The sequence below is a fragment of the Mus caroli genome, chromosome 7 (genome assembly GCF_900094665.2).
Source record: "Mus caroli chromosome 7, CAROLI_EIJ_v1.1, whole genome shotgun sequence".
Classification (NCBI taxonomy): domain Eukaryota; kingdom Metazoa; phylum Chordata; class Mammalia; order Rodentia; family Muridae; genus Mus; species Mus caroli.
The window spans coordinates 124,574,250-124,590,051 of NC_034576.1; the positions used below are offsets into that span (position 1 = coordinate 124,574,250).

Sequence of the window (15,802 nt, forward strand, 5' to 3'; positions counted from 1 at the left end):
AAAAAAAAAAAAAAAAAAAAAAAAAAAAAAAAAAAAAAAAAAAAAAGTTTAAGGAGAAGAAAGATAGCTTGGAAAACTTTTAAACTATCAGGCATGCTGGAGAGGGGTGGGTGGTTAAGTGTTTTGAGATGCCAAGGTGTCAGAAACCTATCATACATTAACATTTTATGTTTGGAGGTAGGAATAGAGATTTCACTGGAGCATAAGAGAAATCTAAAAGTGAACAAAAGATCCATAAGAGATTAACACGTGATAAGAGAGACATTTCAAACCAGCAGGGGGAAAGATGTGTGTGTGTGTGTGTGTGTGTGTGTGTGTGTGTGTTGTTACGACTGGCTAAACACCAAGAAAGGAATGAATGTCTCTTATCAGCGCTTGTATTAAGATGAATTCCAAGGGAGATAATGATGTAAGAATAAAAGATGAAGAATGTGGACCAGAAGGAAATACTGGGGAGGACTTTCTAATTATGACAAGGGGATAGTACCCCGAAAGAGAAAGGAAAATGTATGCCTTATTACACATGGACACCTATGAATACACACATACACACACCACACATATAAATACACATGGATACCACACATGTACATATACATACACATACGTACACCACACACATACATAGCATAAACAGATAGAAATACTTACACGTGCAAACATATATACACACCCAAACACAGATACATGCTTCTCCCCACAGCCTTTGCATACTGACTAAAGTTCACCAGCAGGATTAAAAGGCAAATGAAGAACTGGGAAAATTCTATATTGTGAATGAATACTTAATATCCTTAATTAATACATGGGGAAATTCATTACAAGTAATTAGCAAGTAATGAACTTGAATTTAAAAATGGGCAAATAGAGGCTGGGGATATAGTTCAGTGGAGAAGGTGCTTGCCTAGCACATGAAAGGCTCTGGAGTTCATCCTTGTACCACAAAATGGGAAGGGGTGAAGAATAATAAAAGCAAATTAACAGTAGCAATGTATGCTAATTAAATACATATTTCCTCCAGTTACTGTTAGGCAGTTCCCATGAAATGGCTCTGCAAAGTCCCTTGTTTACCTAGGAATTATTACTTTGTAAACCATTTCCAGGTAAGAAAGTGACAACCTAAAAGGGTTAAATAATTTTCCCAGAGTCACAGAGCTAACTGCCAGTGGCAGGAGTGATGTTTGAAAGTGGCTATCCATTCGTCCCTGAAACTCACTGACTTTGACCATGTGTGTATAGGGGCCCAGGAAGTCATCTGTGGAGTTCTACCAGGTTTACACAGTAGAAGTTCATCCTTGAAACTGAACAATGACTCACCAGGTAAAAGGCAGGGATTAGAAGCCATTTAAGCAAAGCACCAATCACCACACCTACAGTCTTTTATACACGCTTTCAGTTGTATTCATCCTCTCTGCAAGAACAAACAGCGCCCCCTCTCCCCTGTGGCGTGTGGGTGGAACTGCAGCTTCTGACTTTGTACATATCAGCTGTACAGCAATCTCAGTCCACCCTAGTCTCTATAAGGTTTCCAGCCTTTTGTGTCTTCTGGGAACTAATAGCCTTTTGTTTGAAGTTGGAGGCGTGGAGGTGTTGCTGTATTTCAGAGTGAAGTACTCAGATGGGCCTCGGAATATGCTAGTTTGTTTTAAAACCGTAGAAAGGTGGATACTGAGAAATCCCCTTCATTCTTTCCTGCCTCAGGAGTAAACCCTTTTATTAGATGTCCTTGTGTTGTGGTTCTGGAGTTTTACATCGGTGGGAATAATTAGGAATGACACTCTCCTTTCTTCTTCTGTAGCTCAGAGGCAGAGCCAGGTTCTTATATCCAGTCTGTCCGCCTATTCCCTATATAACCCAATGTACAGGTTGCTTATATGTCAACTTGACATAAGCTAGGATCATTCTGGGAGAAGAAACTTCAGTTGAGAAAATGTCCCTATCAGATTTGTCTGTCGGAGAATCTGGGGAGCATTTTCTTGATTCCTGACGGATGTGGGAAGGCCCCTCCCACTGTGGGCGGAGCCAGCCTGGGTCTATAAAGCAGCGGGCTGAGCAACCCGTGGAGAACAAGCCAGTAAGCAGCACTCTTCCATGGCTCCGTTTCTTGTCTCTGGATTCCTGTCTTGAGTTCCTGCCCTGATTTCCCTTAGTGGGGAAATGTAAGCTATAAGCTCAATAAACCCTCTCCTGCCCAAGTTGCTTTGGGTCGGGTTTTTTATGACAGCAGAGGAAGGCAAACTAAAACATCCATTTTTGACCTCAAACTTTTGATGCTCCCATTTCAGCCCCACAAGTGCTGGGGTTACAGGTGTGTATGCCCAGCTAAGAATACATTTTCTTTCCTGTCTCATATGCTGACAAAGAAAAGTAGTGTGTGCTTATTCTTCCTCATTGTAGGCGGTTTTGTTTTCTTCTTCAGCTTTTCAGACTCTTTGCTGGGAGTGTAGCTTCCTATAGCATGTGCTAGGTCCTGGGGTTCTCTCTCATGAACCAATATTACATAGCACAAGTTTCTTCGATTCACATATTACAGAATATATATGTGTACCCCACACTCATGACACCTCATATCTGTGCACAATTCATGTCCCAGCTGAATGGTCTTTGATCATTTAACGTCAGTAACTGACTTACAATTATGGAGAGACACTCTTGCAGGTTTTCCATGCCACTGCAGTCCTACCGACGACTCGGCAACATCCATCACCTGTGGCTGCACTCACTAGGATTCACTTAGGCGGCTTCCACCAGTACTGATTGGATTAAAAAATAAATAAAAATTTGTGCTTAATCACACCACAGGAAGCTGAAGCAGGAGGATCCCTGTGAGTTTAAGACCAGCCTATGCTACACAATGGGCTCCAGGCCAGCTTGTGTTCCAGTAAGAGACTCTACCTCAAGAAAAGAAGAGAAGGAGGGGGAGGAAGAGAGGAAGGAGAAGGAAAGAGAGAAAGAGAGACAGACAGACAGACAGACAGACAGACAGACACAGAGAGAAAGAAATGGAAGTCCAGGCTAAAACCATTTGCTGTGAAAACCAGAATGGGAAGATGAGGGCGCTCTGGATTTGTCACTGTCACCCTGTTATCTCCAGGTTTGATTTGGTTGTTCATGAGGAGGTTGGCTAGGCTTCTTTCCTCCTCAGTACTTCAAGCATGTCTCTCCTAAAGCCTCTCACTTAGTACAGTAACCAATGCCAAAGTGTTCCCAGGGCATTGTATCAATAGACCTCTCCACCAGGAACATATATACCTGTCTCTCTAGAGCTCCTAAAAACTATTGTGACAAGCATTTTCAAAGTTGATTTTAAGAATTTCATCTGAATGTGTATTAGAAAAAAATCTTCATTTGCACATTGATTCCCATATTTAAGGAATTTCACTTTAAAATGCTGTCTTAGTTATTCTTCAGCGCTGTGAAGAGACACTGCCTTGGTTAGGGTTTTACTGCTGTGAACAGACACCATGACCAGGGCAACTCTTATAAAGGACATTTAATTGGGGCTGGCTTATAGGTTCAGAGGTTCAGACTGTTATCATCAAGGCAGGAAGCATGACAGTACCCAGGCAGGCATGGTGCTGAAGGAGGTGAGACTTCTACATCTTGTTCTGAAGGCTAATAGAAGACTGGCATCCTTGGGCAGCTAGGAGGAAGCTCTCAAAGCCCACCTCCACAACGACAAACACCTCCTAATCCTTCCAAACAGTCTATCAACTGGGGACTAAGCAAGCAAATAGGTGAGCCTGTGGGGGCGCATCTTCATTCAAACCATCACAAATGCTTTTATCGAAAGAAAACTGCATTAAGGAAAGTGCTAAAGGAACGCTATCAAACATGACTCTGGTTTGGGGAGGTTGACCAGTAATTTCTCCTCTCTAGGATAAAAAGAGAGTTAGCATTTCTGTGCGGTCAGAGCTGTGCTGAGATCTTCGTCCCTGAAGTCCATCTACATTGAAGAGGTCTGTTGTTGTGGACGGGGATCCAGGGGCTCAGCTCACTGCCTGTGATCACACAGTTCCTTCAGAGCCCACATTTGCTCACACCCTTCTGTCTTAGGGTTGTTTCTAATGGGAGTCTTCAGCTCAGTTTAGCCCCACCCACCTGACACTGCCTTGAGCACTTCTTATTTGGGAAGTACAGCTTTGGGAGGTTTTATTGGCGGTGATATCCGGGAACAACACAGGCTGAAGCTGTGCCCTGATGGAATGTGCCCTGCAGTGGTGTGTCCTGGTTGGGTGTGTCCTGCCAAGGTGTGTCCTTCTGGGGTATGTCCTGCTGGTTGTGTCCTGCTGGGGTATGCCCGTTGGGGTATGTCCTGCTGGGGTGTGTCCTGTTGGAGTGTACCTTTATGCTGTCTTTGGCTCTGCTTTGCTTTGGTTTTTTCATAGCTGCAGCTTTGCCTGAATCCATCAGAACACAGCTTCTATGTTCAAAGTCACAAGGATACTCTTTCAGAGCCAGAAAGGGTTTTTTTGTTGTTGTTGTTGTTATGTTGGACTTAGAGATTCAAAGTTTCATTTTATTTTATTTTATTTTATTTTATTTTATTTTTTATTGTCTTTTAGCTATGCCTTTTCTTTTTTGGCTGCCTGGGTCAGGAGTCCAATGAAAAGATGCCCAGCGTAAGACATTCCTGTCCTTTGCTTCCAAGAACTTCATGTCTTCTCTAAATATGACCCAATAAGGTTGCAGAAATGCCTCAGTGGTTAGGAACATTGGCTGCCCTTCCAGAGGACCTAGGTTCAATTCCCAGCACCCACATGGCAGCTCACACCTACCTGTAACTATAGTTCCACGGAATCTGATACTCTCACACAGACATCCATCCATCCAGGCAAAATACCAATTAACATAAAATAAAAATAAATAAATCATTTTTTAAAATGACCCAATGAATTGTTTAGGGTTGTTTACAGGGAGGGCTATTTAAGAAGCATGGGCACCATACCAGTGGCTATAACACTGAGGAAATGGCCTCTTCTTCCCATGAATCATTCACTATATATAAATCCCCAGGGAGGGGTGAGGCATCTCCCTTTGTGAGAGTGGCCCAGTCCTGTGCCTACACAGGTAACGTGTGAGCTCTGAGTTCATGAGTGTCAGGATCAGAGGTGCCAGGACACTTGGCAGTGTGCGTTGCCTGCTGTTTATTCTGGTGACAGAACTCCTGCCACATGAACATGAGGGAGAGAAATCTGGCGACAGTGTTGTGAGAACACAATTCTTTGGGCTGGAAGAGGAAACTCTAGGGATGCTGGACAGCAAGGGCGTGCAGCAGTTTCAAGCATTTGACATTGTGTCTGGGAGGATTTTTGGGAAGGAAGAGGAACTGTGTTCACACCCAAAGGACTGTGGGGTGAAGAAGGGTGTTACCTTGCAGATATCACAGAACTGGAGTCTGCAGGGACAATTACAAGAGGAGAAGAGAGAAACAGGCACAGTGGACCACAGTGGGGAGTCACGGGGACTTCGGAGAATGGGGAAGCTCACCCTGCGAGGCAGCTGCACATAGAAAATGTGTGTCCACTATAGTCACAACCTGTGATTTGTTTTTTTAATGGCATCAGGAAGTGCACTCATTGTATCTTACACATTAGAACTTTTAAGGGGCACAACTTCTCTGAGCTGGCTAAGAGGCCCCATAGGAGTAGTTATAGCTGGTGTGCAGGTGGGAGATGGCCTGCCTGCCCTAGACCATGACCTCTGTTAGCATAGAGAGGAGGTGGGACAAGGATTAGTCAGGTTAGAGGCATTCAACGGGGCCTGGGAGATGGGGAGAGTAGAGCAGAGAGGAAAGTTGTGTCTTTGAATGCGATCAGAGACAACTCTAGGTTGAGTTTGACTTCTAAGCTGTATGGCAGGTGTATTAGTCAGGGTTTTCTAAAGGAACAGGGCTGATAGAATGAATATACATATGAATATGAGTATATGAGAATAAATTATATATGAATATAAATCTTATACATGAATATTATGATTCATGTGACATGCGTGATTTACACTCATGTCTATATGACTTGTTAGAGTAACTAGAAGACTGTGGGCCAGGTAGTCCAGCAACGGCTATGGTACACTAGAAAGTAGTTACTCAGTCTATGGGGCTGATTGGCTTGGCAGTTCCAGTTTGTCACCGAAGGACTGGAGGATTCCCAGAGAACTGCTGGCCTCTGGCCTACATTGGAATCTCAAAGAAGTCGGTTCTAATATCAGTGAAGGAATGCCACAGCAGCAGGGTAGATGAGATTGCCTGTGGAAGTGGGAGGGTCAAGCAGGCAAAAGGCAAAGTTTCCTCCTTACAGACCTTCTATCTGGGCTGCCACCAGAAAGGGGTGCCCTGGTTGAGGGTGGCTCACTCTTCTTCAAATAATTTGATTAAGAAAATCTCTCACAGGTGTGCCTAGCAGCTTGGAGTTTTGTTGATTTCAGGTGCAGCCAAGTTGACAACCAAGATGACCCATCACAGCAGGCCTGGCCCAACTTAGGAATCTAGGCTGGGAAAGGAATGTAGGTGTGGTTTAAGATACTTAAATTAATATGTCTGTTTCACTGTCACTCATACCGAATACAGGGCAGCTTGAAGGAGGAAAGAAAGATATTTGGCTCACAGTTTCAGCGCATTCAGCCAGTGCTCTCTTTGCCCTGGTCTAGGAATGTGTGGAAGATGAGAACTGTTCACTGCATGGTGGACAGGAAGCAGAGAGGATGTGTCAGGAAAGGACTGGGAAAGATGCATCTCAGAACACACCCTTAGGGATCTGCTCTTCCAGCTGGTCCTCATCTCCTAAACTTTCTACCACCAGCAGCTGGGGTCATGCAGTCAGGACCCAGGCCTATGGGGGACATTTTGGACTCACACTTTAGCAGCAGGGCTGACTCTGGACCTGGTTCCACTAGCATACCCATGCCTGTGGTAAAAATACTGGCATACTTTTAAACCAGTTGGTAAACAGCCATTGACCCTCTGAGGCACTGCCTTCTTCTCCCAGGTAGCCATACTTGCTTCTCCGTGGTCAAAAGCTTCAGAGTTTACGCCCAACCCCAGCGCCTGCTGATTGGCCCACTTAATTCATTCTGATTGGTCAGTAGGAGGAGCCTGTGCCAAAACCCATGTAGTTATCTTGACTCTCACTCCTGGTGACAGGGAATATTCCTTCTTGGGCTGGCTGAAGCATGAACAGAAACTTTTAGGGGCCCCAAGAAAGCAATGTAACATGCCTCCGAGGGATTGGAACCAAGATTTCCAACCCCAGGATCACATGACCTCGGTTTCCCTCTCTCTCCTCCCCTCACTTTTGAAGACCACTTGAACCAGCTTAGAGCTACACATGTCCTGGCCACTGCCTGCTTCTAAGCTGGTCAGCAGACTTGAAACTTCAGCGGGCTTTTCTCACCAGCTGTGTCTCAGGGTGTAGACACCTCAAACTGAAAGAATGGCTGCTTATATTGGCTCATATTACAATATTGAACTTGCTTAGGTCTGGACAGATGTCTTGGAAGGTTCTCCTTAATGATTACCCCAAGCCTGTGAGTGTAGTTTTGTGCCAAGCGGTGTCACGTGACAGGAAGGAAGGAGATAGAGCTGATCAGATGATGTCACAGTTTGTCTGGACAGTCTGGGGGTGGTGGTGGTGGTGATGGGTGGGGAGAAGCTGATCCTTCAAAGAGTGAATCCTGGTAGAAGTGAAGGCAAGAGATTGAGATCAGAGGTGTCCCCGAATCTTCAAAGAGACCGTAAAGGGTCTGGTGAGATGGATCAGCAGATAACACCACGTGCTGACAAGTCTGGTAATTTGAATTCATCCCTGGAAACCACATGGTGGGTGGAGAAAACAACGGCCTCCAAAAAAGTTTTCCTCTGAGACACACACACACACACACAGACAGACAAAATGATTCTTTAAAGCCATGGAGAGGGCTAGGGTAGCTCAATTGGAAGAATGCTTGCCTAACATGTGTGATGCTCTGGGCTCCATCTTCAGCATCACAGAAACCAGACATGTTAGACCATGCCTGTGATCCCAGCCCTTGGAAGATGAAGACAGGAGGATCAGAAACCCGTTGATCATCCCTGGCTACGTAATAAATGTGAGGCCAGCCTCAGCACTATAAACCCTGTCTCAAAAAGAAAAGAAAACACGATGAAGTGAGCTACACTCTACCCTTTGGCTCCTGTGCCCCGTCTGGCTGTAATTCATCAGGTCATTTGCAGGTCATTTTCTTGAAGTAGCACATGCGTGGCTGCAGGGTATGGAGGTTGACAGTGATGACTGCAGCCTGGCCACTGCCATGGCAACCCATCCACCTCTTGCTATGTGCCAACCATTAGACAACGCTTCACTTGTGGAAGCCGGGACGTCCTGGGCAAACCACTTTATCAATTAGTCCCCCAGTTGCTACGATGGAGGTAGCAAATGACACACATCTCTAGTGATGAGGGTCAAGCAAATCAGCATGTGATAAGTCCCCGAGAGTCCTTGCTGGCACACGTCATGCTCAATAAGTGCTAACTCTCAAAGACTAAACATTTATTGAACACCTTGTACATGTCAAGTATAATACATGCCTTGGGGATCCGGTTAGGGATTGTGAGAAATTCCCCCCGTGTTGCTTGCAGCTAAGCGTGGGTGAAATGCAATTTAAACACGCAATTACAATTCGGAGATTGAAAGACTGTGTTGGAGAGATTTGGGAAGGCAGAGCAGATTTTTTTTTTCCCCTCTCTCTCTGCAATTAGAATGTGGCTTTCATGACACTGGGTACTCTGTCTTTGCTCGATGTTGATTCCTAAATCCCTAGAGACAACCAGGCCCGTGGTAAAACTTGTCAGGTAGACGAATGAATGGATGAAAAGTGCTGTGTTAGCTTTATCTGAGTGGTGAAGTATTAAGGGATTGAACTTGGGGACTGGGGAGACGAAGGAGAGCGGCGTGGTGCGGACCCCATCTTTGCAAGAGGCCACCTAGCTGACTTAGAAGGTACTAAGGGACTGGGGAGATCGCTCAGTCAGCAAAGTGCTTCCTGTTCATATGAGAGGACTTGAATCTGATTCCCAGCAAAAGCTGAGACCAGCAGTGCCTGCCTGTGGTTTCCTAGCTGGGGAGGTGGGAGCGAGGAGATCTTTGGGCTTGTTGGTTAAATGAAGAAGTGTCAGATTCAGTGAGGAGCTGTTTAGTTTGCTTTTTATCAATGTAATAAAGACCATGACCACAAGTAGCTTGAGGGGGAGGGTTTATTTCACGTTGGAGGTTACAGTAGATCATCAAGAGAAGTCAGGGCAGGAACTCAGGACAGGAACCTGGAGGCAGGAACTGAAACAGAGGTCATAGAGGAGTGCCGTGTACTGACCTGATCCACAGGGCTAGTTCAGCCTACTTTTTATATATCTTAGGACTACCTGCTTAGGGGTGGTACTTCCCACAGTAAGCTGGATCCTCTCCCATCAATCACAAATCAAGAAAACGCCCCACAAACCCCACCTCCAGGCAATCTGATGGGGCCGCTTTCCTCACTTGAGGTTTGCCTTTCTAGTTCTAGCTTGTGACACTGACAGAGAAACTAAACAGAACAAGAAGGCTGCCTCAGAGTATAATGTGGAAAAGGACTGGGGAAGACGCCTACTGTTGACCACTGGCCTAAACAAGCACATCCATACACTATACATGCCCACCTATGCACGTGTACATACATGTACACACAGAGACACATACAGAGACATACATACACAGACAGACGCACACACAAAGGCACACGCAGAGACACACATGGACATACACAGTCAGTCAGTCAGTCGGACAGACAGACAGACAGACAGACAGTCAGTCAGTCAGTCAGACAGACAGACAGATAGTTGCTCACTAATCCATTTGCTATTGTTAAAATTGGAGCAAAGAACACCTTCCATGTGGCATGTCCTGAGGATGACAGACAGTACCTGAGGCACCCCAGCAGACACACACACACACACACACACACACACACACACACACACACACGCGCACAGGCACGTGGTCAGAATGAATGTTCGACTTTGCTATCTTATTCCATGGGCCAGTCGCTCCCTTCAAAGGTTGAAAATATGTGCTGGGTCTTGATGTCATTGTGTCACTTGGTCAGAAGTGCTTAGCTTCTCCCCGAGGTCTTCTGAGAGGATGCTGATGTAGAGAGAAGCGCAGAGCCCGAAGAGGCAGTTCATGATTAGCTGAGATATGCCTGTAGCCTGAAAACAGAGCCGAAGAAGCCTCCTTTTTTTGTCCATAAGGTAGGTCTAAAGAAAGGCAATCTCCAGACGAAGCCTAAGCCCTGACTTTTATGAGGTCAAAGACTGGGAGAGGACCTCAAGACCCAAGAGATAACTTGACCTTGACCTTGAAATTCAGCTTGCCTCAGCCACTTACACCAAAATTTTCAGGTCCAGATGTGGAGTCTGGACCCAGCAGCTCCCTGGGAGAGGCTTTGATAGCAAGCTTGCCTGCTAATCCCATGTACATGTTCCACCTACTGGGGCAGGACCAACCTCAGCTCTCCCCTCCTTCGAGATTAGGTAGTGGGGTTGAGGGAGAAGCCACTGATATTGATCATGCTTAGGGGTTGCTTTTGGGTAAGTTTGGAACACTGCTTTCCCAGTTTTAAGGGAGATGCTCAAGAGGGTACAGTGGGAAGTGTTAAGCAACAGGGCAGGGGACTCTTCCTTAGAAACTCAGTGTGTGGCAGTCAGTTTGTCCAGGAATGAAGACAGGCTTCTAATGGCGAGCTTTGGCTTTCATACGGTGATTTCCAAACCCTGCATTTGTTATGACAGTAACAGCTGAGATGTTGACTGGGCTCTGTGGAGGCTGTGGGATCCTTGAATATGACCTGAGTTCAGCTAGCCATGCTGGTCTTGCTGGTTAGAGCAAAGGAGACAGACTTTCAGGACTTTTTAAGGGCCAATAATGGCAGAGGGCTGAAATGTCATGAAAGAAACTGCAACTCATTTTGAAGATGCAGGGCACACGTAGTTGAGGAACTTTGAGAGAGCCATATTTAAATACATTTTTATGTGTACAGATGCTTGCATGTGTGTGGACACATGTACATATTCTTGTGGCGGTCAGAGGCTAATGTCCAGTGTTGTTTCCCGTCACTCTTTACCTATATATTGAGAAATGCTCTCTCACTGGTTCTGACCAGCTTGCTCCAGCGATCCCCTGTTGCCGCTCTAGGAGGGTTGGCATTATAGGTAGACTGCCATAGCCACTGGCTTCTACGGAACGCTGAGGACTTGATTTCCAGTCCTCAGCCTGTGTGCTAGATGTTCTATGCACCAAGTTCCCCAGCCCCAAAGCACATTTCCCCAATACTGCAGAACCACTCAATTATACACAACAAAGTCCACCTAGTTGGTGTAGAGATGGTCCAAACACTAAATGCTGCCTAGCCCTCTCCCCACCCCTGGCTCCTAATAAACACCACTCTGGTTTGTTTTTGTTCTTGGTCTCCCTTGCTTTGTACACAAGGTAGGCTTAGGAAAGCCAAACCCCAACTGGAACCCAAAACTTGACTTTGACAAGGTCAGTCTATCAAAAGGCCCAGAAGGGACCCAGAGCAAAGATACTTCATCCCTTATCCATCCACACACTGGAGGACATTTGGGGGATATTTCTGGGTTTTGAGTCATTTTCAACAGAGTGATTGTAATTTCACATATGGGATTTCAGTAGACAGGTTTTCATTTCATCTGAGACTCAGAGATAGGTCATCTCTGATAAGAGTATGTTCAGCTTCGAAAATAACCCCCACCCACCCCTGCCAACTGCATGGAAATTTCCGGTGTTCTCACCAGCACTGATACCTTGATATGGTCAGTTTTCATTTTTTTTTTTTTTACAGATTTGAATAGGTACGTGGATTCATTTTAAATTAGAAGAGTCTCTTTGGACAAGCCTGTCAGTAGTGTGTGTGTGTGTGTGTGTGTGTGTGTGTGTATAAATTATATATAAATTTTAAGGTGGCACCTGCCCCTGGATCAGTGAATCAGGTGACTCGGTGAATGGCTGGAGGAAGAGAGGGACTGCAGCCTACAGCTACTAAGTGTCCCATCAGCCCTGGGTTGGAACCTTCACCCACAATACTAGTTTCAGCCGAGTACTGATTCTAGGGCGAAACAGCTGTGCCTTGGGTTTGGAAAGAGGAGGGCATTTGAGGGAGGAGGGACATGCAGAGCATAGAGTGGGGGAGGGTGTTTTGTGTGTGTGTGTGTGTGTGTGTGTGTGTGTGTATGTGTATGTGTGTGTGAATGTGTTCTGAGTACTGAGAACATGCTATGCACCTGGCACCATCCGTGTGTCTGAGCATACACCATAGGGAAGCCACAGTGACGCTGGGATCCTTGTACTCAGAGCTCACTGTGCTTCGGATGCTCTGCCCTCCACGCAGGTTAATCCGTTTATTCTTTCCAACAGTCTTATGCCATAATGATAGCCTTAGCACTATCATTATGTACATTTTATGGACAAGGAAACTGAAGCAGAAAGAGATGAAAGAACGTGCCCAAAGCCATTCCACAAAGAAGAGCGCTGGTTTATGCTCCATAGTCTGACCCCATGTCCTCAACCCCTCACCACCAGGGTTTCGTGGCCGGACTTATTAGTTAAGGGACTGCCCAAGCTGTTGCTGTAACCAGTAAATAGTAATGAGCGTGTAGTCCTCCATATACGGAGACCTGAGCAGACAGACATGAGGCTTTTCTCTCAGGCATCAACCTCAAAGGCCTTCTTTAAGGCTGTTAGGCTGGCTCTGTTCTCGGGCTCCAAGTTTGAGTTTAAGGTCATGACATTTTCTCACTTTCTGGCCAGTAGGGAGGGGAAAAGAGGCAAGAGGCACATTTATGTTCCTTTTAATGGAATGATCCAGAAGTTTATACTTCCCATTGATCAGAACCCATGGCCACATCAAGTTACAAAGGAAGCCCGGAACTCTGGTGTCTGTTGAACATGGCCTCCTCTATAATTCAAGGGCTCTACTGTGAAAGGGAGGGGTGGAACCCTGGCCCTCTCGGCCACAGCTTGTAGACTGTCCTCTGTGAAGATCGTTCCCTGAGGGTGAGGACTTGTCAAATGACCTGTAAGTGGGAACACTTTGTGGTTAGACTTGGGTTTAGATCACTCTAGAAGACTGCAGAATGAAGGGGTGGGTGGAGATAGGAGCAGGGGGCCTGTTGAGTGCTGGGATTTGCAGGTTGTCCCTGTGAATGCTTTCTGGACATGGAGTTTGACCAGTCACTTGTCTTACGTACCCACCCCTCTGACCCCACTTGTCTAGTATTGAGTCCGTGCATGGTGCTCCAGTGATGATCCTGACAGGCATGGCAGGACCTGGTTCAGTCCTGCATGAGTTGTCCATTCAATGCAGGTGGAGTCCTCTGCTCTCCTCACTAACAGTGGCCTCTTCTGTCTGTTTCTCTTGTTCTTAGGACCCCCGGAGCAAACACAAGTTTAAGATCCACACCTACTCCAGTCCTACCTTCTGTGACCACTGTGGATCACTCCTGTATGGACTTATCCACCAGGGGATGAAATGCGACAGTAAGTCCTTGATGTTCTGGGGGGTATGTGTCACAAGAGAGGCTTCTATCCTAATGGCTTAGGGTCCACGTCTGCACTGTGTCCCCTGACCCCTGGGTAGGAAAGGTACTGTTGTTACCCGATGTCCTGTATTGAGGTCTTCTCCCCATAACAAGGCGGGCCAGCTCATCCCCATGCAGAACACCTCCTATACACCACCTCCCTGTTGTGCCCGCTCTCTGGGGAACTCAAGCTATTCATGTCACTACTTTAAACTAGGAGATATCTTACTTAAGTGTGTTCTTGCTGACATTAAACATGGGGCAGTTTGACAACATCGTGTAAACATTCCTATAGGGTCTACTTGGGTGGGTGTGGCCTTGTCTTCCACGGGACCACCTCCACATCTTCCCTCACTTGCAGGATGGTGCATTGGGCATTTGAGTTGGTGCTTCAGAACCACAGGAGTATAGAAATATAGAGGTACTGCTTCAGGCCATAACTTAGCCTTCAAGGAGAATGACCTCCATCCTTCCTTCATGCATCAGGGTTGGGAAAAAGATTTGAAGAAGTCCTTCTGATACGATGTAACTTGTTCTCTGCTATGTGGGTGTCACTAAGGTCAGGGAACAGGAAGGTACCAGTGGGTCTAGGTACAGCTGATGCCTGGACCCCCCAGCCTGGGCCAACCTGAACCAGCCTGAGCTATTCCTCCCTTCCCTCTCTCTGCCCTCACAGCCTGTATGATGAACGTGCACAAGCGCTGCGTGATGAACGTCCCCAGCCTCTGCGGCACTGACCACACGGAACGCCGCGGCCGCATCTATATCCAGGCCCACATCGACAGAGAGGTTCTCATTGTTGTTGGTAGGTGGCCCCGAGGCTCCTGCATTGGTGTCAGAGCTTCAGAGTTCCAGAGTTCTGTGAACATGTGAGGGGTTGGGAGGATAGTGCCCAGGCAGGTTACAGGTGCATGGAGGGCCATAATGTGGCTGCTTTGCTCCTGCCTCCAGTGTGGCCCTTCTCCACAGTGAAATCCTCAGACTGTGGGACCTCAAAGCCACCTTCTCAGCACTTTGGGGTGACATCAGCTGCCTGAAGGGCAACCGAGCCTTCCAGGCTTCATTCTAAAAAAAATGTGAAATTGAATTATAAATAATTGTATTATTTGTGGCCACAGTGGATTTGACACATGTACAATATGTAACGATCAAGTCAAGGTAACCTTCATGTATCTCTGGGCCACCTGAGCCCTCCATTCGCCCTTCTTTAAAACAACAACAACAACAACAACAACAACAAAGAATGTGTAATTAAAATACAGTAATTATATACATTTGTGGATGTGGTGTATTTTGACACATGTGCAATTCATAATGATCAAATCAAGGTAATTTTCACATATGTCTACACTGCTCAGACACCTATGGTTTCCTTGTATTGAGGATACTGAACTTATAATCTCACAGAATCTTCTTCCTGCCTCCTATCTGTTCTCTCCGTGTCTCCTGGAACGTGAAGTCCCTGTGCCCTTTTTCAGATAACAGAGAAGACATCCTTGCTTCCTCCCCAGACTTTTCCAGTGGGAACATAGAGTCTTGATGACCAACACCAAATTTGGAAGAATTTATGTCTTAAAGAGGGAGGGAGGGGCCATGCATGCCAGAGAACTATCCGGGGCCTCCAAAATTTATTTTAACCTGTTGGGAGCTATGCCAATCACCATAATATTCTGCATACTTGTTTTGTGTCTGAACTGAGAAAAAAACAGCAGTTTGCTGAGGAGAGGAGACACACAAAGGGCAGAAAGAGGGGCCTATCTGCTTTTCTGTGGTGAGCATTTGTGATACTCAGAGAATAGGAATTCATCTGTGCTGGACTGGTAGAGACTTACCTGTTCCTCACAGCAAAACCAGTACAAAAAAACTGGACCCAGTGGTGTGGCGATTTGAAGGAACCGTTCCTTCCAGGCTTGCGACACAAACTTTGTCGACTTACGTAACTAATTTGTATATACAAGTCCTCACCATTTCATCACGGAAGGGGTCGGTTTTGTTAAGTTGGCCAATTTCTGAGGCCCCAGAAGGGTTTAGTAGCACTAACCTGCTGAGCTCTAATGTGGTCAGGGTTTGCTTAAACCGTACAAAAGTTTAAAACTGTAACTCCGTTTTTGAAAGGGCTGTTTCAGAAACCTGGTGAGTTCTTAGAGAAGGTGGCTTCATTAAGAGGCTTTTCCTTCAAGGACAGGCCAAGGGAGGAGG

The 15,802-nt window shown here is 46.1% G+C and overlaps 1 protein-coding gene across 2 annotated transcripts in view; it reads left to right on the plus strand.

Annotated features, from left to right (window-relative positions):
• The window catches only part of Prkcb (protein kinase C beta), a 335,554-nt gene that overhangs the window by 152,103 nt on the left and 167,649 nt on the right, over positions 1–15,802 (plus strand). For both annotated transcript variants that reach the window (XM_021166848.2, XM_021166849.2), the window contains exons 4-5: positions 13,451–13,562; positions 14,280–14,408. In XM_021166848.2, coding sequence (XP_021022507.1) covers positions 13,451–13,562; positions 14,280–14,408 — 241 coding nt within the window. The remainder of the gene's footprint in view (positions 1–13,450; positions 13,563–14,279; positions 14,409–15,802) is intronic.